The sequence below is a fragment of the Monodelphis domestica genome, chromosome 3 (assembly GCF_027887165.1).
Source record: "Monodelphis domestica isolate mMonDom1 chromosome 3, mMonDom1.pri, whole genome shotgun sequence".
Lineage (NCBI taxonomy): Eukaryota > Metazoa > Chordata > Mammalia > Didelphimorphia > Didelphidae > Monodelphis > Monodelphis domestica.
Genome location: NC_077229.1, coordinates 377,674,279 through 377,697,334, shown reverse-complemented (window position 1 = coordinate 377,697,334; position 23,056 = coordinate 377,674,279). Strand labels below are relative to the sequence as shown.

The window sequence follows — 23,056 nt, the reverse complement described above, 5'->3', positions numbered from 1 at the left end:
GAAACTGACCAAATTTCATTCAAAGAATCAATAGAAAACGAAGAGAATATTAAGAATATTAAGAAAAATAAGAGAATACTAGTTATTTTTTAATTATAAAAATTTCAACTCATACCTCAAGAATAGGACTCCAATTAAGGACGGAAGAACTCATGAATACCATACCATTCCTTGACACTGTAGCAGGAGAAGCATTGTCAATGTTATGAGGCTCAAAAACTATTTTGCAATTTGGAGCCATAGGAATACGATCGCCATTTGCAAGTGTTAAAGTTTTATTGTCATCCAAAACTGAATTCAAGTTCTCAATCCAGATTGCATCAACTGGACCATCAAGAACTATCCATATGTGTTCTCCTAGAATAAGCAACCATCCCCAAAAGGTTAGATTTATGTGTATATATATATATATATATATATATATATATACACATATATGTGTATATTGTATAAACATGTACATGTATATATTTTCATCAGCTTATACAAATAAGTTGTTGCTCCTCGATTTTATCAAATACATTTGAGACTTGTTCTCCATAAAGACAAGTTGAAATTCCAAATAAGTGAAATAGTCATCACTGATTCCATAGAAGAATGCCACTATTCATTTTAAATGGCACATAATTTAGCAGTGATGGACAACTGTTCTGAATTTCATAACTACTGGCTTCTCATGACCAGCCCTCCTTTAAAAATTATGTTTATATTTATAATTCTCCCATTAAGAACTACAAAATAATCATCACATGGAAAATAAAATTTGAATCAAATACTCTATTTAAACTCACTGAATTAGCTATTCAACTAAAAATAATTTGATCTGAGTCATCATAAAAGAAAGATAAGAAGTAGAAATGTTTTGTACAAGGAGGAAAATTACTTATAAATGAAAAGAAATTTCCCATTCTAGGAAATGTTGCTAAGATATTATTACTAGAGGATACATCATCTCACAAAGCTTCAATTCAATCCAATTCACCTTTCCTATATCTGCCTAAAATTTGTAATTTACATTATTTACTTGTTAGAGATTTGTCTTGAGGCCCTAATGGAATAGGCAATTATGTACAACTGTATTAATTCAGTCTTTTAAGTACTTTTAAAAAATATTTTCTGTAAAATGAGATCAGGTTTCATGTTTCTAAAGCATCACACTTCAAAAATGTCTCATTTGGTATCTTTCATTAAAAGTCAAAGTCCAATGAAAAGATTGTAAGAAAAAAAAAAACTTAAAACTCCTGTCCTTCAGAAAGGTTTTTTTTTCTTATAAAGTATCTATTTTTGGTGACCTCTTTTTAAGATATGACCTTTGAAATGCCTGAATAAAAAATGGATTATATACTAAAGTAATAATTATATTTTAATGACATTCTATAAAAGAAAAAAGGTTTTCCTTTTAAAATTCCTCTTCTTTTGAGTTCCTCTACTATGAAAGCTTTCCTTAACCCAAGTTAAAACTAATCTCTCCTTCAAAATTGTTATCACAATCTGGGGGTTCACTTTTGCACTTGTCACATTTTGTTTTGTAGGAGTTGTTCGAGAGGTGTCTTAAGTCAAGAGTGTGCTAGAGTGAGATTGTATCTACTGATAAATTTTCATTGTGATCATTTACACCTCAGGAAACTGGCAAATGCTAAAAATTAGGGCTTGATTTATTGTTTCACTGATTGTCTAGATTTAAGCATGTGATGAAGAAAATGTTAATAATGCAAATTAACTTGATAAGTGTGTCTTGCATTATTTTTTTTTCAGAGATCTGGTTGTTCATTTACCAGCATATCCCTGTTCTTAACTAACACCACTCCCATCAAGATTATGAGTTCAGATAGGAATGGTATTATTATTTGTTGTCTTAGTATCTCCCTCATCGTCTACAGAACACAGAGCACTTATGTATGCTTTATACCGAGTATGCATTTCATCAATGCCTGCTAATTTAATGCAATATTGCCAAGAAATTGATCAGGAAAATTACCATTTCTATTCTCAAGAATTGCACACCTGAACAAGAAATCATCAAGTTTACAGAAATACAAATTCTTAGTCTTTAAGTGCTAATGTTTAGAATGCAAGCCCTTTTCTACCCCCAGATATAAACTCTTGGAATCAGATATAGTTTCCTTTCTGTTTTTGTAACTCTAGTCTAGTCCCTCACCATGTGACTTTTTAATAAAGCTGCTAAATTGAATTGGTTTGAAATAGGTTTTTGGTTAGAAATATTCTGAAAATTTGTGTGTGCTTTTTTTTTCTTTACCTTTCTTTGCTCTCAAAGTTTTTCTCCAAAGGGTGGAGAAAATCCCATCTGTCCAATCATTTGTTGCCACATCAAGACGACCAAACATCTGAGATGCTGTGATAGCTTTAGGATTCATCCTCATTTCACGGTGAGGCTTTCCACAGTCTAAAGATGATAAATCCAAATACTTAATATCTAAGTCTTTAAACAAAATATACTATTCTACAGCTAATTTATGTATAATACTACAATATTATCAGTGTTTGGCTGTGATAAAGAATCACCAGAAGATGAAAAAATAAAAGAAATAATCCTTTGAAAATATATGTGTATGGCACACATGCACACAAACACACACACATATATATACAGATTTATGTGCATGGGTGTGTATGATTAAAGCTACTAACACTTTATAGACTACGGTCATTTTATTCTTCATCTTCTGAGAAGCAAAAAGTCCATATTGTACAGGGTTAATAAAGGACATCATACCAAAATTTATGAAAGTACTAATGTAATCTGGGAGTTCTTAAAACTTCATAGTTCAAAAGTCTTTTGGTTTATGATGTACTTGATTAAATTTTGTGCCTGGAATACCACCTAGAAGATGCTTTATTCTCCACATTATCAACTTTGATTTTCTGGGATGTGTTCTTGCTCACCTTGGAAGAGACAAGCTAAACTAATGTCGCATGCATCACAGGACTTTCCTTTAAGGCCAACTACAGGGAATATATTTAAATCATCATCATTCAACCTTTAAAATTACTCTTCAATTTGCTGGACTTTTTCCTGCATGAGTTTCCAGGAAAGACTTGTATTTAATCAGCAACAAAAAAATCAATAAGCTTTAAGACTTAATAATCATTAGAAGAGGCAGAATATAATTTTATGTATAAAAGGGCCATATATACCCAAACATGCACATTAAGAAAGGTGTTACATTAGAGCCCATGAAAATGTGTTCTATGCTTTCTCTCTAAAAGCCTCATAAAAATATTCAGGTTAGTAATCAGTACTATTTTATTACCCTGAACTTCAATTTGGTGGCCATATTTTATCTTTTGCAGTGAATTGTAATCCACAAAACTTTACCCAAACTTTTATTATTTACTTTAAAAACTCTTTTTCCAGGAGAATAGAAAGGCATTATAACTGATCATGGTATAATTATATACTGGCTGTCAAAATCTGTATCCTACTCCCCCTTTCATTTTGGTAATGACACAATAAATACTGCTACCTAACATCTGTGTCCTCAGGAGCTCCCATTCTTGACTAGACAGCAGTTGCCACCTATTCCTTTCCCACAGCATGGATGGAGTGGGTGATAGAATAACCTGCAAATGACCCTTCCACATCTAGTTCTTTTTAGTTTTGGAATATTCCCCAAATGGCAACAGCATCCATGGGGAATGTGTCTAATATATATATATATATATATATATATATATATATGGTTACATTTATTCATTGCCATGACCCCTAAGGAGAAAGATGGATCTCTAATATTTTAATGTGCCTCAGACTTACCGCCTTCCAAACTAATTTCATACTTTTAGACCTTCCATTGTGGATAGGCATTGTGTTATCTCTAAGAAGGGGAAATTAAGGAGGTGAATATATGAATGTGTTCTCTGACAACCATTTAAAAGAGTTACCATAGAAGAACCTGTGCTCCAGTTGCTAGTTCTTTAAGCAGAAGCACTATGATAATTTTTCCAGGTTGAAAAGTTTCTTTAAGAAACTCTTTAAGAAATTTCATCCAATTTAGTTCTTTGATTGATAGGATTATTCTGTTTAAGTCATAGCATATCTAGTACCATGAATATATGAAGAACAAAATCTCAAACTAAAGAAAATATACCTTTTATTATGTACTTCTCTAGAGACCAATTATTTAATAAAACAGTTTTCTTAAGAACTAATTGAAATAAAGATTTGGAATATTATTTTAAAGTAGGAAAGAAGGTACTCTTATCTACCACACCCTTTAAGCTTAACCTCCCAATTCCCAATCACACAGGCAAGTTGGATCCCCAAGGGGTGCTTAACTTCATGTATCCTCAAGAAAGTAGGATAACTACAAGAAGTTGGAGAAGAGGTGGTTGTTAATACTATAGCTCATGAGATCCCCTTAGATGTACTACCACAATTATCTAGACAAACATATGCTTTTAGAAAGGGATATTTACTAAGAAAAAGATATAAAACATTCTTCCATAAAGTCTGGGGCACACTTTCCCTCAAGCACATACAGAATCAAGGGGAAAGTAAGATGAACTTTCAAGTGCAAATATGACAAAAGCAGCAACTCAAAGCTCCTGGTTTCTGGTAGTTCTTTTGTCATTTTGTAGAATCTTCATGACATCTCCTTATGGAGTGTGTAGCTCTCTGCTAAGTTCTAAGTGAGGGTGCTCTTACAGAAAGAATCCTAGGGCTGCCTGTTCTTAGTGCCTCTAAATTGTTCTCGGATTCTAATGCTAAGACTGTAATCAGACACTGATTTTCTGCAGACATTGGTGCACAGTCTGATGGAACCCTTAGAGTTCCCAAGATCATCCTCTAATCAAGGAGAAAAAGACAAAAACTATCCCCAGAGCATACCAAAGAAATTCTTTTTCTTGGGCTTGGTTGGAGTTGCTCCAACACTACTCAGGTCTGCTTATTAGAATGCTGGATTCTGAAACAATTTGCTGCTTAATCCAATGTTGATGGAATATATTTGGTTCTGTTAAACCAACCTTTCCTTTTCCTTTCCTTACACCATTCCTCATCCCCACCACCCATTCAACCCTTAACTCTACAATAAGGTTCCTATTGCCTTTACAAAAACTACTCAATGAGATTCTGCACCAAAACTTGGATAGGACAGTCAGAAGTTTGCTCCAGGATGTGTGAATTTTAGATTTTCTCCATTTTGCTTAATCTTAGAAGTCTAGCAACCAAGAATGTATACACCCCTACTTAAGGATTAAGTATCGAGGAGGATGGCCTATGACCAACAAGTGACAAATAAAAAATTGACAGACCCCCTGGTCTGTCCCAAGTCAAGCTTAAGCTACCATTGGTACATGTGAGATGCAGGAAGTGGTGTAAAGAATGGTCTAATTTCCTGTCACTTCCTCTCACCGTGGCTTGCTCTCTCTTGAAGACATGGGGTTCTTTCAGCATTGGGAGCTCATGGCAGTGTTCTTAGCATGCTTGGTGAGTGGTTTAGACTGATTCTTCTTTCCTTTACCTCCTAAAGCACTATCCTCCTAGGAGGCCCCTCATCTTGGAGGAGGCCTTATGGCTGGAAGCCAACCTAGACTGAGAAGACCCCTTGGCCTAGGCCTCTGAACTCTTATCTGGCTTGCCACAGCAGTTCAATTCCTTTCCTGTCTCTCTTCTTCTTAATTTCTTCCTACTATTGTAATTAAACAATCATAAATATCCCAAACTGACTTGAATATTTTATTGGGATTGAATTTTAATCCCTGGTGACCACTAATATAATATATTCAGTCAACAACCCTAATTTTACCCTTAACAGATGCCAAAACTTAAAAAAAAATTGATAAGATTTCTAAAACAATAAAAAATAATCATATTATTACCTGATTAGCTTCTTTGTTATGTAAATTATCCATGCTACCATAAGGCTACATTCCCTCACATATACTATAGCTGTGACAGATAAAATTTTTCTCATCCTATACCTACCTATTTCCTTGCTAGAAAATTCTCCAACAACATATTTGAAATGTTTTAGGAATTTTATCTCTTAACCCTGGGTCTTGTAATCTAAAACCTTTCCATTAAGTCTATCTCAATGCCCACTCAATTAAATTTGTCTTAAAAAGTGTTTAGTGTTACCTCAAGACATGTTTTGTGATGCTTGTCCCAGGTTCCAGAATTGCTACCTGTGTCTCTCATAACAAGTCACCACTGACCTTCTTATTCTTAAGGGGAAAAAATCTTTCATAACTCCTTATCTTCCTTAACTACAGTAAAACTTCCAATTTATTGACTATCTCATCCTTCTAGATATACACTCCTTATTCTTTTAAAATCCTTTAGTCTCTTTTCCTTCCCATTTCTTGATCTGTCTCTCTTCTTCCTTATTCTGATTCTTTGGAATTATATTTTCCAAGGTCCTGCTCTTGGCCTCCTTTTCTTTCTTTTCTTTCTACTTTCCTTCACCAACTTCATTGTTTCCTGTAGCTTCAAGTATTAGCTCTAATTACTCTCCAAATCCTATATTTTCAACATTGACTTTTTCCTTCAAGTTGAGGACCACATCTCAAACTGACATCTGAATGGGATATCAATAGTTCAAATTCAACATTTTCAAAGCTAAACTAATTATCTTTCCCATCAAATATCTCCTCCCAGATTGTCTTTAAACCTCCTACCATATAATTCTTCCTTTGTGGCACTGCCAAATTAATCTTTTTTATGGATAAATCTGATAATGTTACCAAACACAGTAAAAATCCTCTAATGGATCTCTGTTACCTATCAAGTCCACCCTAAGCATAGTACTCTAGGTCTTCCCCAATCTCATCCCCTACCCTCAATCTTTCTAACCACACAACTTTCCTTTATAGTTACCAAGTTTCAGCTAAATCAGACTACTTATAATTTCCAACATAAATTTCTGTCTGTCTCACTACATATTTTTGCTTGTGCTGCTCCCTACACTTATGAAATATCCTCCCTTAATCTCATCTTTTCCTACTGAAGTTATATCCATTCATCCAGAATTGGAAAAGTTATTTTGACCAGATTAAGTAATTCTTAAAAGCAAGAAACTTTACTAACATTCACAATGATGTTACCATACCTTTAAAAAACAGATCTCTTTTTCAGTTGACCAAAGTCAGAAAAATTGACAATTATCAAATTTTAGTACACCTGGCTCAGTAAAGCTATAGAGACTATAGCAATGTAAACAGAATAGGGGCTCTGGGAGACTAGCATCCTTCATATAACCCACTATTCTCACAACCAAAAATCAGTAAAAAAAATGCAAATCACATGAGGAAATGAGTATAAATGCCCTAAAAAATGTACCTTTCCTTTATTACTGTCCTATTGCACTTTGTTCTTTCTAAAGGCATTGCCTACCAAACAGAAAAGCTGGCTGATTGCCAAAATTGGGATCAGCAACAATTTAAAACTCTGTATTTATATATCTTAGGGAAGACTGCTAATTCAATCAGAACTGGATAATAAAATGTTGAAGCAGGACTTTTGTTAAATCTAATTCCAGAAGTCACAGGTTACTACCAAGAATATATGAAGAACAGAATAAAAAAAATATGTTACTCCCTTTGACAAATTGATTTATTGACTACTTGAGAGACAATGTGGTCTAACATATAGAAAGCTTGCCTTGGAATCAGGAAGATCTGGTTTCAAATCAACCTCTGACACATATTGGCTATGTTACCCTGGGTAAATCACTTACTTTGTTTCAGAGAAAATGCCAACATGCATTGGCAGAAGGCATTAGTCAATAAGAGTTCCTTTTACCAATAAAGTCATAGGTCTAGTTTCTATCTCAACCCTTACCCTATTCAAACCAACCTACTGAGTTGCAGGACAAGATGTTTCCAATAATTCTCTACTAATCTGGAAATCACAGTAAATAGCAATTAATCTCTACACTCCTATACTTCTCATAACTCTTAGTCTATACACCTTCTATACGTTTTATCAAATATAATTGGAAATTGTATTTATCTGTTTACATTTTATATTTTCCTAATATTCTATAAACTCTTTGAGTTCAAGGAATGTATATTAACCTTTGCATCTCATTCAGTTATTTACAAATGTCAGGTCCTTAGTAAATATTTATAAAAGATAAAATAATAGCTCAAGGCTACTAGAATCCAGTAAGGTCCATGACTTTTTGCACACTCAAATTACAAATGGTTCAAATATATAAATAGTTGTTACTTCTGCCAAAGCCCTCCCTTGCCATTTATCTCCTAACAAAGTCTTACATCCAACACTTCTTGGGAGCTACTCAGCTACTAGATTCTTTTTCCCCACTCTCTTCCTCTCTACTCTATTCCCTTCTCCCCTCTATATTCAAAATAACTCATGAAACCATAAAGCTGAGAAAGTGGATCTGAATAGAGTATGGGGATCACAATCAGAGTTCAGAAATATCTCAAATGGATAATTTACATCTCAACATTTCCATACCTGTCATTGATTTCATTAAAGTGTAGATACAAGTTGTTTTCCCTGCTCCACTAGGTCCCAAGGTCATCATTCCGTGCCTCACCCTCTGTGTTTCAAACAGTTGGATTACTTTCAGTTTCCAAGGAGGATGATTTATTAAACCAGCTTCTTCAACCTAAAACCACACAACAAAGGCATATCAATTTAATGAAAGATTCTGGCTTGTAAAATCAGATTCAATATATAATCCCAAACAGAAAACTTTAAAATTCTTGGGATTTTTCAATTTATTATAATAATATAAGCCTTTCAATGAGTAATTGACATCATACAAAAGCAAAAGAAAGTATAATAGTACCCGCTGGTGACTGAATAACATTATCTTTACTTGAGTCCATACTAAGAGAATAATTTAAGAATAAAGACTAAAATCATAACAAGGTAGATTTTTAAATTCTCTACTAATTCTTGAATATCACTCATTTTGTTTCCTGATCCTCATTCATCCTCACCCATTTGTGCAACTGACTTTTTTAGTGTGCAAATCTGGCTGTGTCATTCTCATTCTGAATAAACCACAGTGACTCCATATTGCCTCTGGGATCAAATACCAAGTTTACTCCTTGGCTTTTAAAGCACTTCATAAGTTGATTTCAAGCTAGTTTTCTAATCCCATTGTACTTTACTCTCTTTAACACAGTCCAATCGATTTGTCCAAATGTTTCTTATATATGGTACCATCTCCATATTTTTGTACTGGCTAGCCCCTATACCTGAAACAAATTCCACCCTCCCCTCTACTTTGAATCCTTTCCCCTCGAGTCTTAGCTCAAAAGCCACCTTCTTCATAAAGCATTTTACCCCCCAAGATGCTGGTATATTCACTTTAAAACTATTTTCTCTTTACTTTGGATGTATTTCATATGTAATTATATATAATGCAGGTTATCATGCCACCCCACTTGACCATATACACATCACTGAGAGACTATATGGGTTTAGATAGTTTCTATCAAAGAGTAGGTACTTGATTTCTTGATTGATCATTTTATTAAAAATATTAATCAACAAGGGAGCATTAATCAAAACATGGTAGAATATATGATTTTGTATCATATGGGTTAAAGATCAAATTATAACAAAAATTGTTAAAAATTATATCAATAGAATATATCAAAATATATGAGATGAAGACAAATCAGTGGCGAGTGGAAAATTTCTATTCAAGAAAGTTTATGGAAATCATTGCCCAAAAAAGGGGGGAGAATAACGTGATAAATTTACAGTTTAAAAATTAGAAAATGAACAAATTAATATTCCCTCAAAAATATAAAGCCAGGAATAATCATCACTAATAGAAAATTAGCAAAACTAAAAATGAATGTTCTGATATAAAATTAAAAAGAATAGAATTAATACAAGAATTATTTGAAAAGATCAAAAGAATTTATATAATTTGCTGTTGAATCAATCTGGTCCTGGTATAGACTTATACAGTAGCTCAATTAATGACTTATCCAATTTCTCTTTTAGATTTTAATTATCTATTTCTAGTTTTTATTCAACTGAATATTGTATAGGTTTGAAAATATTAAAATACTTTAAGATATTCACACTTTGAGACTATGACCATATGTTATATTCTCTGATAATTTTCTTTTTGTCTTTTCAATTCATTTGCTCTTTCCCAAGATTGATTTTGGGTAATGTATCTTTAATTTTGCTCCTTTCTTGTTATATTTGTCACAACCTTTGAAGCAGCAGTGATAGTATTGATTTGTTTACTATTCTAAGAAAAAAACAAGCAATTGAAATATAATAATTTATGTAATAGTTAACAGATAGTACTATAATCCAAAGAATTTTTACAATAATGAAATGTATATGGGCACATACCAAATTAAGGAAAATTGTGATATTTTTAAAGGAGGAAAAGGTAAATAATTGCTGGGAATTTGAATCTTAATATCATTCAGAAAGTATGAAAATAACTGGGGAAAGAATAGAAAAATAGATCAATAAGCAAAGATTAATGACTAGGCAATTCTATGAAAAAGAATCATAAGTGATCAACAAATATATTAGAAATGCTAAAACTTTCAATTACAAGAAAAATGAATGTTTAAACAACTCTGACCTATCAACCATCAGGAATAAAATTGGAAAAAGATAATTTTTAAAAATCAATGCTGACAAAGCTATGGAAGATGCATTGTTAGTGGAGCTATCCACAGTTGCATTTAGGAAAGAGTACAGTGCTTTTAATGACCCAAAGATTCTCTTTGAAACAAATGTTCAACTGTAAAATATCAATAATTTCCCAATAATATTGAATTATGTAATATCACAATCTCCAAAGGAACAAAATAGTGAGTTAACAAAAGAGAAGGTCAATGGTGGTTAATAGAGAATACGTTATAAAATATAGTCAATGAAGAATTATGCAGGGCAAGAGGGATAAAGGATGGCATCAGAGCACCAGTGTAACCAAACCAGAAAGTTGGCTACTATGAAATAAGTCTATCCTACAACTGGCAACCATGCAATGCAAAGACATCTAAAAGAAGGCTCTGGTCATTTGACTGGAACATTTATGGAATGACATGGACAAGAATTAGACATGAGTTGCTCTCAAGACCACTAACACTTCAAAGCACATTACATTCTTTTTAAAATATTAGTCAAGAAAAGATACAAATCAATTTGATCTAGTCATCTTACTACTCAGACTACTTTCCAAAAGTATCAGCAATAAGAGAAAAAAGAAAACAATAATAATAGTCCATATCTCTACACTCCAAAAAAAAATCTTAGCAGGACTATTTCTAATAAAAAGAAAAAGAAGACCCAACAATCAACTTTTATGTCTAACCATTAGAGAATGTCTGAATAAATTGTAGCACAACAATTTAACAGAATGTTATTTTATTATAATAAGTAAAAAAAATTAGAAAAGGAATATGAAAAGATTAAGGTAAAGGCAGAACCTATAGAAGATACACACCAATGATATTTTTGTAAATACCGACAGGAACAAAACCTAGGTAAATACTCAAATGGATATGTGGAAACAAACAAGAAGACTGTATTGCTACTTTATTATAAAATCAATACACACATTTTAAGCCTTATTAATAACAAGTTTGTTTTCAAACATAATCATTTATAATTTTTTTGCTTTTAAAAACAAAAAAAAAAGATTGAATGTTAGAATCAAGATTCCTGATGTAAGATAGGAGAGAGAAAAAAAAGAATAGAGGCTAGAATGAGCAGAAAGATTTTTCAGTACCACTGGGTTGCTAAACCCAAATTACTCCTAGTTTTTCTTCCTTCTTTTGAGGATGGCAATGACAAATGACTGTCTGTTGACACATGGTCAGCCGGAAAAGGAAATGGACTGACTAACTATCCCTCAGATAAGGACTAATAGCTTACACTTACACAACAATTTCCAGTTTTCTATACAGTACTCTTACATTTCTGCACTTGGCACTTATCTCTAAGGGAAAGGGGCATTGGGATCCAGTGACTAGAGAGTTGACCCACAAGTTAAGAAGACTTGAGTTGAAGTTCTATCTCTGATACAATTTGCCTATGTGAACTGGGGGACAGTTACCTCAAAATATCAGTGCTCTAAGCCAGTGGAGCTGAACACAAATAGAAACAGATCCTTACATTTTGAATACTGATTAAGAAAATCACAAATTGCATTATCTGTGTGACATTATATTTTTATTTATTTTATTAAACATTTCTCAATTGCTTATAAATATGGTTTAGTCACTGGGAGTTTTGCCTTGATGCTGCTATTTCTAAGCAACTCTCTTAGACTATTAATTACAGGGAACGAACTGACCTACTTTGCTAGAGGTGATATCTTCACCTGAGAGTTCTCTATACAATGAAATTATATAACCATTTCCTATATCTTTCTTGTGAGGTAGGAATGGAAGGCATTATTACCATTTTTGTAGATGCCGGCCCAAAGAGGTTAAGTGATTATTGCCTTTAAGGGCATATACTTATTAAGTGATGAAGTCAAATTTAGACCTCAAGTATTCTTATTCTAAGGCTAAATTTCACTTTACTATAAAACCTCTAGTTACTCTCATTAAAAAATAACCAAAAATACTAGCACATTCTCTCCTGAACTAGCAGATAACAACATAAGGGCCTTCTAAATAACCCTTTTAACTCAGATACAAATATATATATATATATATATATATATATATATATATGGAGAGAGAGTGCAAAAAATTTGCTCCTTCATAAACACACGCACACACACACACACACAAAATATTGTTACCTTTCTGTCAATTGCTGCTTCCAGTTCAGGATAACCTGCCTTATCTAACTGTATATTTGGGAAAAGATCTTCAATCAGACTCAGAAATAAGGGTTCATCCTCATCAATCTAAGGGGAAAAAATGTGAAATAAAATCAGACAAATTATTTTACCAATAAAATAAAGATGTTTTACCTAAGCTCTGACCAATATAATCCTACATATTTGACAATCATTAATAAATATGCACACCATCTCATTTTGAACCCATAGACTTTCATCATCTTTATCAGAAATCAAAGAAAAATGCCATCTGTCACCACCACCAAAAATGGTACAAAATCTTGATGTTGATTAGTCTGTTTATACTTATTCCAATTAAAAATTTAAAAAAATATACACTCATAGTTAAAACAGATGACCACTAATGAGAAAACTGAGGAATTAAGAGATCTATTTATGCTACTTTTGTGAAGGGTGACTATCTATATACACTTAAGTGAGACCACCAAACATAGAAGCATAGGTTTAAAACTGTAAAGGTCATTAGAGGACATCAAGTACAACCTCCTCATTTTACAGCTGTAGGAATTGAAGGAAACAAAGATTAAATGACCTGCCCAGAGCCTCAAAATTAATAAGTATCTGAAGGGACATTTGAACTCAGATTTCCTAACTTTAATTCCAGAATGCTATCCACTATATCATTCTGCCTTTGGACTCTATGAATTTTATCTGTCAGTTAAGAGAAATAACTGGATGAGCTTTGTTCTCTACTGTAAAATAAATAAATGCAAGTTACCTATAAACTTATAGAATTTAAAATACATTTACTTACATGTAATTTTTTAAAGTGTTACCTTTCATTTTAGAATCAATACTGTATTTGGTTCTAATACAGAAGAGCGGTAAGGACTAGGCAATGGGGGTGGGGGGTCAAGTGACTTGCCCAAGGTCACACAGCTAGGAAGTGTCTGAGACCAGATTTGAGCCCAAGACCTCCCATCTCTGGGCCTGGCTCTAATATACTGAGCCACCTAGCTGCCCCCCTGCCATATAATATTGATGTGCACCAAAGGGTTGAAATATTTTAGTTCAAAGGAATAAAAACCATTAGAAATAACAATAGAAATAAAACAGCATCAACCTTAATTGATAAATTTGTTATGTATTCTTTCCTTTATAACTATTTTGCCCATAACTATTTTGCCCATGTTTGGTCATTTACTATGGTAATCACAGTAAATATAGATTATATTAGGTACAATGTAGACAATACCATATTCATCTTCCCTAATATTTTCTGTAGCAATTAAGGACTTTCTAATGAGCACCTCTAATAAACATCTTTAATAGCTATTAGTGCTTCATCAACTGAAATGGTACTTAAGTAAGTGGAACATGCCCATCTGGAAAGCTTACCAGTTTAGACAGATTCATATCTCTTAGCACACGCATGACAATGGTGGATTCTGTATCAGTGGGGTTGGCTCTTTTTGCTGCTCCCAAAGTCCTGAGTACTGATAAAATGTTACGTAGTCCAAAGTCATAATGTACCTAAGGAATTGGATGTTTTTTTTAATCTTTCAATATTAGGCTTCAGAAAAAAATATGATTTCTCCAGGAGGATTACAAGAGAGAGTAATGATGATTAAATGATTTTTATCCATTGATAAAAATCTGTTCCATTTCATGAATATGTTTTCATGAGTACAAGAATTCATCAGGAAAGACATTAGTGGGGCTCCAATAATGGGGAAATCATTTAAGGACATTTTCTTGTGCTACACAGACCCTCACATTCACCTTGAAGAAAGAGAGGATTTTTTTTTTACTCTGTATGGGTGACAGCAAGATAAGAAAAGGTTTAGAAGGAGAAGAAATAAGGTCAAACAGAGAAGACAGTAATAACACAAGTAACATGAGAAAACAAACAGAAAGTGGGCTGAAAAATAGAACATAGGAGTTAGGAGTGTAGGGGTTTGAAGTACCAAATAAGAACTCTGTAATGTGACATAACGTGGCAATGGAAAGACTTGGAATAGAATAATAAAATGGTTGACATGATGTTTTGGGATGGGCAGAAGTAGAATGTAGGAAACTAACATGGATGTTATAGTAGATCAAGCACAGAACTTGGATAAATATATAACAAACTATGTCTTTGGTGCCTCTTCTAGTCTGCGATATGCTGGTAAACATATAACAACCAGCTCTCTCTCTTTTAAAAAATAGGACATACTTAAAAATTATATCTACATTATTAACATTTTCTTCATCACTTTCCTAAGTCTAACTTAAGACAATGGACAAAACCCTAAATTAAGCCCTGATTGGTAGCACTTGCTGATTTCCAAGCTACAAAGTAGTCACACTGAAAATTTAGCAAGACCTGGCCCTGGCACTTCTCTGGTTCTTTTCATCTAGAAAACTAAGGAAGCTAGCGGTGTAACATCATGAACTCCCCAGGTCTTTCAGCACTAATGTTCTATGTTATGTCAGTAGAAGTTGAGGGTACATAGATGGGATTAAATTCAATGATTCTTTGATTCAACATTCATTAAAAGTTTCCTCTGAACTGGGCTGGTATAGGATAGAGGGCAGGAAAATGAGAAAAAAAGACGGTGTTCTAGTCTTGTATCTCTTACATACTAGTTCTGTGCCACAGACAAATTGCCTTTCAGAGCCCTAAATAACTCTTTAAGAACATAAGTTACAGAAGAGTCATTGAACTTCATCAGTGGAAGAAGTATCCACAGTGGAACTTACTGTGCTAATATAATAAAAGCATAAATAACCCTTTCTTCCTTCCCCACCAAATATATGTTATATATATATATATATATATATATATATATATATAAACAAAATTTGACCGAAGATATCAGGTAACAACCACTGAGTACTCGTACCTGCTTAGAGAGCTGCTCCTCACATAGTTTATACAACGTGAAAAACTTCCTTGCCAAGACAATGTTATCAATGAAACCACAGCTAGCCAGCTTCACTCGGATTATAATTTGGCGATCTGGAACCATCATAGCCACTGAACGGAAATTAATCTTTAAATTTTCTGGTAGCTCCTGCCGACCAGCATAGCCAGGGTTCTAAACAGAAGAATTTTAATACAACAGCTGGTCAATACTACTAGAAGCTACTACTACTACTACTACTACTGCAATAGCCTCCCATCCCATGCAGGTTAGGTTAGTTTTTCCACAAAAAGAACAGAGAACGTCCTCAAGGTTTCAGCTCAGAGAACTGAAGGCTCAGATCCTCTCATAGCCTTCAGTCTATGTCACATCCACAAGACATAGCAGAGTTCAAAGGAGCCATGAGGATCTGGAAGGGATCTGAGATGTCTGGCTGGTGGAACTGAGCCGAATCTTTATTTAGATGAATTAGGTCACCGAGTGCTCAGAGGCTGTCTTTGTGGATTATACTTCTGCAATGGCTAAGTAAATCTCCTTTAAGTAACTGTTCAATGATCAATGAATGTCTTCTTTTGTTGCAATATCCAACCTAAACATATCAGGGGTGAGAGAGTGAGGCTCAACCCAGAACAACTACCTACTATATGCAAAGTATTGAATGAAGCACCAGGAGGAGGCTTCCAACCTGCTAAAAGACAGATATCACCTTTATGACTTGGTAAATGGTTCCAGGAGTTGTTGGAGCCAAGAGAAATATCTGGTGGCTGCCCTTCTGCTAATAACAAAAGGCTAGAGGCAAATGCTTGAATAAAACTTTGTTCTGCTCTTATGGACTACTCTCACAAAGCATTAAGTACATACAATTACAACATTACAAAAAAGACTAGGATGAAGATACAGCAAATCTATAATTGTTACCCATATGAAAATACAGTGGAAGAAAGACTTACTTTGCAGTCTTAAGACCCGAATCTGATTCTTGACCTTTCTCTTTCTATGCATGTGAAATTAGGAAAGCTACTATTCCTCTCTAAACTGGAACCTCTTGAATGAAATTGCTTCTGAGGTCCCTTACAACTCTTGATCTCATGGCACTAACAAGATTAACCATGCCATGGACCATCAAGCATGACTCATGTGCATCTATTTCTTAACTGGCCAGACCTGTGATGTCATCAAAGAAGGGGGCTCCCAATAAGGCACATCCTTTCCTAATGATGATCCCATTGGCAACTTGGGCTGAGAGAGCTCCTTGGGATCAATAAGCATGTAATGGGAGCAGGTAGGTGGCACAATGGATAGAGCCCCAGTCCTGAATTTGAGAAGACTTGAGTTTAACTCTGAATTCAAACACTGCCTGGCTGGATGATCCTGAACAAGTCACTTAACACTTTACCAAGCCCTTGCCCTTCTGTCTTAGTTCTTACTTCAATGACTTAGTTCTTACTAAGACAGAAAGTGAGGGTTTTAAAAAATGAGCATTTAATTGACTTGCCTAAGAGCGCAGTGCCAGAATGATGCAGAGTCTGAACTAGAACCTGTCTTCCTAATTCTGCAGGCAGTTATCAACTCTAACACACTGCCTCTTAAATGATGAATTATTAGTATTAATTTACTAGGTGTGACCAAATGAGTACACACATATAAATGCATACCAAAACCTGCAATCCTTATTCTTACCCATTAGAAGCAACTAAAATTCTATTCCTAGGAGAAAACATTGACTTTGTGATCATGATGCAATCAGCCGTTGGGTTTATATTTTCTTACCATGGTTAGAAAGAGTCCAAATTCTGGATTCATCTGTATGGTGTCTCCATCAGTAAAAATAAAACTCTTTTTATGCTCCTTCTTACATGTCAAAATAATGGAAATCTGCTGTGCAGCAACAGATAATACTGGTAGATCAATACGGTTAAATTCATCAAAGCAGCCCCAGGACCCTGACTGTGCCAGCCCTTAGAAAGGAATTTAAAGAGAGAATCTGATTAATATATAGTATCAGAGAGTTAAGGATAAGGATGTTCTATGGGAAGAAGGCTGCTGTCAAAGTAAATCAGAGATTAGGTCATTCAGAAATAAAGTAGGAGTACACTGAGAATCAGAAGTTGAGCAAAGCAAACAGAGCAGACAACTGAGAAAGATGCTTCATGTTGGCACAGACCTCGCAACTTCAGCAAAAGGAATTTGACAGCAGTTAGGTGATGTAGATAATGCTTGTCCATATGACTTACCTTAAAATCATTCAGAATTCCCTCTGAGTTTTAATTTTCAATTGTTGAAAAAAAAAACTTTGATTAAACTATTTTACTAAAGAAAACTAGCAATTTGCCATATTGCACTTTGACTATTGATTCTCACCTTTAAAAATTCTTCCAAGTCCTCGGAAATCCATCTGGTCTGAACAATTGAAAACTACCACATATTTCCCAAGGCATCGTCCCATGTCTTTCGTAGTTTCTGTTTTTCCAGTCCCTGCAGGGCCAGCAGGCGCTCCCCCCATGCTCATTCCTAAAGCCTGAGCCAAGGTGATATAGCACCTACAGAGGGGAGAAGGGAGGGAAATATGACTTATGATGGCAGAGGTGGAGAAACACACTAGAGAAGTCATCTAATATGAGGAATAGAGCCCTTGCCTGGCAACCAAGAGACATGGATTTTAGACCTATGACTGCTGCTTAACCCTTGTACACTCAATTCCTTCTCTATCAGATAGAAGACAAGCTAGATGATCTGTGTGGCCTTTTATAACTCTAAAATACTTTGATTTTTCTTGGTTTGATGACATTGCTCATAACCATCACAAAATGGACATTACTTCCTGATAAACTCATATTCTGATTCACTGAATCCCTGTCTCTCTCTGCTTGTTTGTTATGTCTGTCTGTCTCTCTCTCTCACACACACACACACACACACACTCCTAAGCAGTAGTCTTGTGACTAGTCTAGCAGAAAAAGTACATCGAGTAAAATTTTAATATGATATAAAATACTCCAGAATAAAAGAATATAAGGGAGGAAATTTATAGAAAAGCATTATTTAGCACTACTATTCTACAAAAACAATGGTAACTTCTTAAAGGGAAAAATGATTTCAAATAAATATAGAAAGATTTTCATTATGGACTCAAATGCTGATGGTACATGTCCCTTCCATTTTTGATAAATTTATAGAGGCTTATCATCAGAATGATTGCAATATGATACATTTCTTGGACAAAGCAACTCAAGCAGAATTTTTTTATTATATACTAAAAACAAAAGGGAATAATCTATGTAAAAGGAACACAAAAATTCATATGAGTTGAATCAATTTCTAAAGTGATATTTGATATTTATAATTTTATGTATTCGTGCATATTATAAATATGAAAACATGTGTATATGGAGCAAACATATGGAATATAGTGTATATAGATATATAAATAAAATATGTTCTGTTTTACATACATATTCACATATGAAAAATATGTATGGGGTATCCCAAAAGTCTTAATGCAATGTTGAGTTTTAATAGAATAATCCAAAATAGAAATGTAGAAGTAAAAATTATAAAGACTACTTACATCAGTATTACTCAAAAATATTTTTACAAAAAATATGCTTATAAAAATGCAAATAACTTTGTGCAAAGAAAGAAAGGAAACTATATCTATTAAATCAAGAGTAGGGGCCTCTAGTTAGCAGGTCCAAACTAGCCCTTAGTTTCATTTCAACTTACCTCTGGGATGTGTTGTTTGGTCCCTGCAGTACAAACAGTAATATTTCCCCCTGTTGAACTGCCAAATTTTGTATTTATAGGACTGTTTCAGGAAGTAATGATTACTTAAAGAGTAGCAAGCACTGGTTAATCAACTAGTGTACCTTTCCTTTTATTTTAAAATTTTTTGAGATACCAGTGGATACAATTTTAATTGCTTTCTGATACTTTGCACTCCATATTTCTTCCTCCCTCACAAAGACAGCAGATAATATGATATAGGTTGTCCATTTGTTATAATATTTAAAGCATTATTTCCATAAGATTGTTTCTTGTTTATACGGAAAAAGAAGTAGCCCATGTCTCAATATGCAATGGTAATGTTTTAAGTGGAAAGTGAACATTGCACAATGTCACCAGCCTCCCTCCGTTAAGACGTGGCTTACTTAAGTAAGACTGCTTTAACTACAAGTTGTCCATCATCATCCTGTGAGAACTACCCCGAGGAGGAGCTTCTATAGGCAACAATTTCACACCCTTCTTAGAGACTCAGAATCTTTGTGCGTAGATGTCTACAGATATATACATACATATATATATATATATATTTTTTTGTTCCATCCTCCCCAGTATTTTATCTCTCCCACCCATTTCTAGTATGCTTCATTGTGTCCTTTTTTCAATATCTGTGGGAGGTTTTTCTTATCATCTCTCTTCCTTGTTTTCTCTAATCAACTCTTCTCCCTTGCATAACTGTCCATATTACATAATTGAAGTATATTTTATAGTTCATATTATTTTTATTGAATGAATTTGTGTGCCCTACTTCTAACTTTAAAAGTAGGTGAGTTTAACATTTTATAATTTTCAAAACATAAACAAAAAATATCTAAATTCAGTTACTCATTATTTCTGCTTCATCCACAATTTATTTTTCTGCCCATTCATTAACCTGTAATGGTGGCAAGGGGAGAGGGAGGAATGGTGTCCCTCCTGCATTAATGTAGTTGAAATTATTTTCATATTTATGCATCATCATCTAGTGGAAGTAAGAGAAGAGAATATAAAAATGGAAGTCCAAAGCCCTTTAATCCTCTATATTTTTTCTACATTTTGACCAAGGTGAGTCATGAACCAGTGAATTTATCAGTGTAGTGAACTGGGTGTAGAAACTTCTAGAAATGCACATTGGCAATTTGTAATGTAATATAGGGACTGAGAGAGCTGCCTGGCACACTGAGGGGTTGAGTTATTGGTATCTGTCAGGGATGAAGTTTGAACCTTGATCTTACTGACTTCAAGGCTTACTCTCTAAATATTATTGCCAAGCATCCTATCAGATATTATAGTATATGAAGTCATTAACTTAATATTTATCAATTATCTCGAAGAATCATGGCTATGGCTCCTTTATCCCATTTGCTAAAATTTAAATATACATATATGTTTTAGGAATAAAACAATCAAGATTTTTAAAATATGAACTAATATTTTGATAATAAATCTATAATAAATTGCTGATATTCACCTCAGCCAATTTTTTAATATACTGTTGTTCAAATATGTTGAATATGCTATGGACCCACCACTGAAGGCTGAATTTTCTGTTATTTTCTCAATATTAATGACAAGGGCACCATGTTTAAAAAAAAAAAGTTCAACTTGTGAACTTGTAGTCAGAAAATCTAAACTGGAGTTCCAGATAAACCACTTAAGCTATGTGATCTTGGGCAAATCATTTGAGTTTTCTGAACATCTATGGCTCTTTTAATCTCAATGCATCTGTGACTTTGATTTGTCTTGATTCACTAACAGTCTCTAGTATGATTTTCCTTGTGATCAACAATCACAGGAATTAGGGATATAATCTGTGATGGTTTGATAAGCACTTTACTCTGACCAATTGAGCTAATGGTTAAAAAAGGCACAGTCATAGTCAATGAAAGTTAGAATTGGACAATACTCAGACATTTTCTAGTCTAAACCTCTATTTAATAGATGAGGAAACAGAAGTTAAAAAAATGAAATAAATTGTATCTGATAGGATACTTTTTTTTTTTAATCCAGGACTACAGGTCTAAAATATAAGCATTAAATGCCTATAGTTTAAAAAATAGTCTATAAAAATAATGAAGAAATTATTTTTCATTGTTATTCTTTTCAATACAGAGTCTTTACCCTTTTAATATCACTCATTTTATAATAAAAATAAAAGAAAGATTTTGCTGAAAAAGTATTTAACAACTATTTCTCTAGGGGGGAAGTGTGTATGACATACATCTACACTATTATTCCCCGTTCACTTGTTTTTAAATCTGGACAATCAACAAAATAATAAACCAAGTCCTGATCTATAATGTTTCCCAAATTCTAAGATATAAATGCTCACACTAAACATTTAACTATCAGCTCTACAAAGCCAGTAAAAGTGGGCCTCATTGCTCCACTGAGAAGGTACACTAAGTCACATAGTCTATGTACAAGAACAGAATTCTATTTTGTTTCAGATTTGGGGAGAAAGGAGAGGGTTTGGATACATAGAAATAGAAAATAGAAATAGGAAGCAAAAAAGTTTAGAAGGCAGGATTCCTAACAACAGAGGGAGAAGAAAAGAACAAAAAAGGAAAGAAAAGAAAATATTACAGATAAATCAGGAATTTGTAGCACTAGCAAAGCAAGTATAGAAGTACAGTTTTCTAGCTTTGCATACATTATTAATTAAACAAATAAAGTTTCTATGAAACTCTTCATTTCTGCTACTGTGATTTCTTTTCTAAGGTAAGGGTAAATGACATTGAGGAAATTGTATTGTACCTAAAATGATCCCAAATTGCACCCTGGGTCAGAAGTCCATCCCTAACACAAAATATGGTGATTTCATGTGGCATCATTACATGAACTATCATGCACTCACAGAAGAATCCAAAAAACACATAACCAAAAGGACATTGTAATCATGTTTGAATACCATTATTCAAAGAATTTACAGGCTAACAACATAAAGCTTTTTCTGTCCCCTTCAGTGTACATGAACCTAACTTTCTGCATGTTACAGATTCTAAAAGGTCTTTATTAATCTAATCTTGTTATTCAGGAACTTTTAGTTGTGTCAAACCCTTCATAAGCTCATGTTTGTCAGGGAGGAGTTTGGCAAAGACATTGGAGTGGTTTGCTATTTCCTTCTCCAGCTCATTTTACAGATGAGGAAACTGAGACAGACAAGATGAAGCAACTTGTCCAGCACTACACAACTAATAAATGTCTGAGGTCCAATATGAACTCAAGATGAGTTTTCCTGATTCTAGGTCTTATACTCGATCCACTCTATCACCGATCACTTAACGTAAACTAAACAGGAACTTACTTGTATTTCAGGAAAAAAAAAGGGGGGGATTAGAACAAGCTTGAGCAAACAAATTAATTTGGGGGGGGGGGTAGAATAGGGCATGGAATTATCCTCTCACTGATATAGGAGGAAAGAGTAAACATATATGACCTTAACTTCCAATGGTGGGAAGAGGAACATGGAGAATCATGATTCACTTCACCACATCTTTACTCCTTTTTCTTCATTGTGCCTAGTTCTAGGGCAGGGGAAAGATTTCACTTGCTACCCTTTCCAGGGCTTGTACAAGGACTTGGTCAAAAGATGGGCTTTAGATTTCATCCCTCCAAACCTTGAATTATTAATCTGGATAGCATGAATCC

General features: G+C 33.9%; 1 protein-coding gene across 1 annotated transcript in view; it reads right to left on the bottom strand.

The window, feature by feature from the left end:
• The window catches only part of DNAH5 (dynein axonemal heavy chain 5), a 439,069-nt gene that overhangs the window by 150,502 nt on the left and 265,511 nt on the right, over positions 1-23,056 (bottom strand). The window contains exons 36-43 of the mRNA XM_001372730.4: positions 18,008-18,186; positions 17,417-17,604; positions 15,626-15,820; positions 14,136-14,270; positions 12,735-12,842; positions 8,444-8,597; positions 2,258-2,404; positions 116-357 (exon numbers count right to left, since the gene is read on the bottom strand). Coding sequence (XP_001372767.4) covers positions 116-357; positions 2,258-2,404; positions 8,444-8,597; positions 12,735-12,842; positions 14,136-14,270; positions 15,626-15,820; positions 17,417-17,604; positions 18,008-18,186 — 1,348 coding nt within the window. The remainder of the gene's footprint in view (positions 1-115; positions 358-2,257; positions 2,405-8,443; positions 8,598-12,734; positions 12,843-14,135; positions 14,271-15,625; positions 15,821-17,416; positions 17,605-18,007; positions 18,187-23,056) is intronic.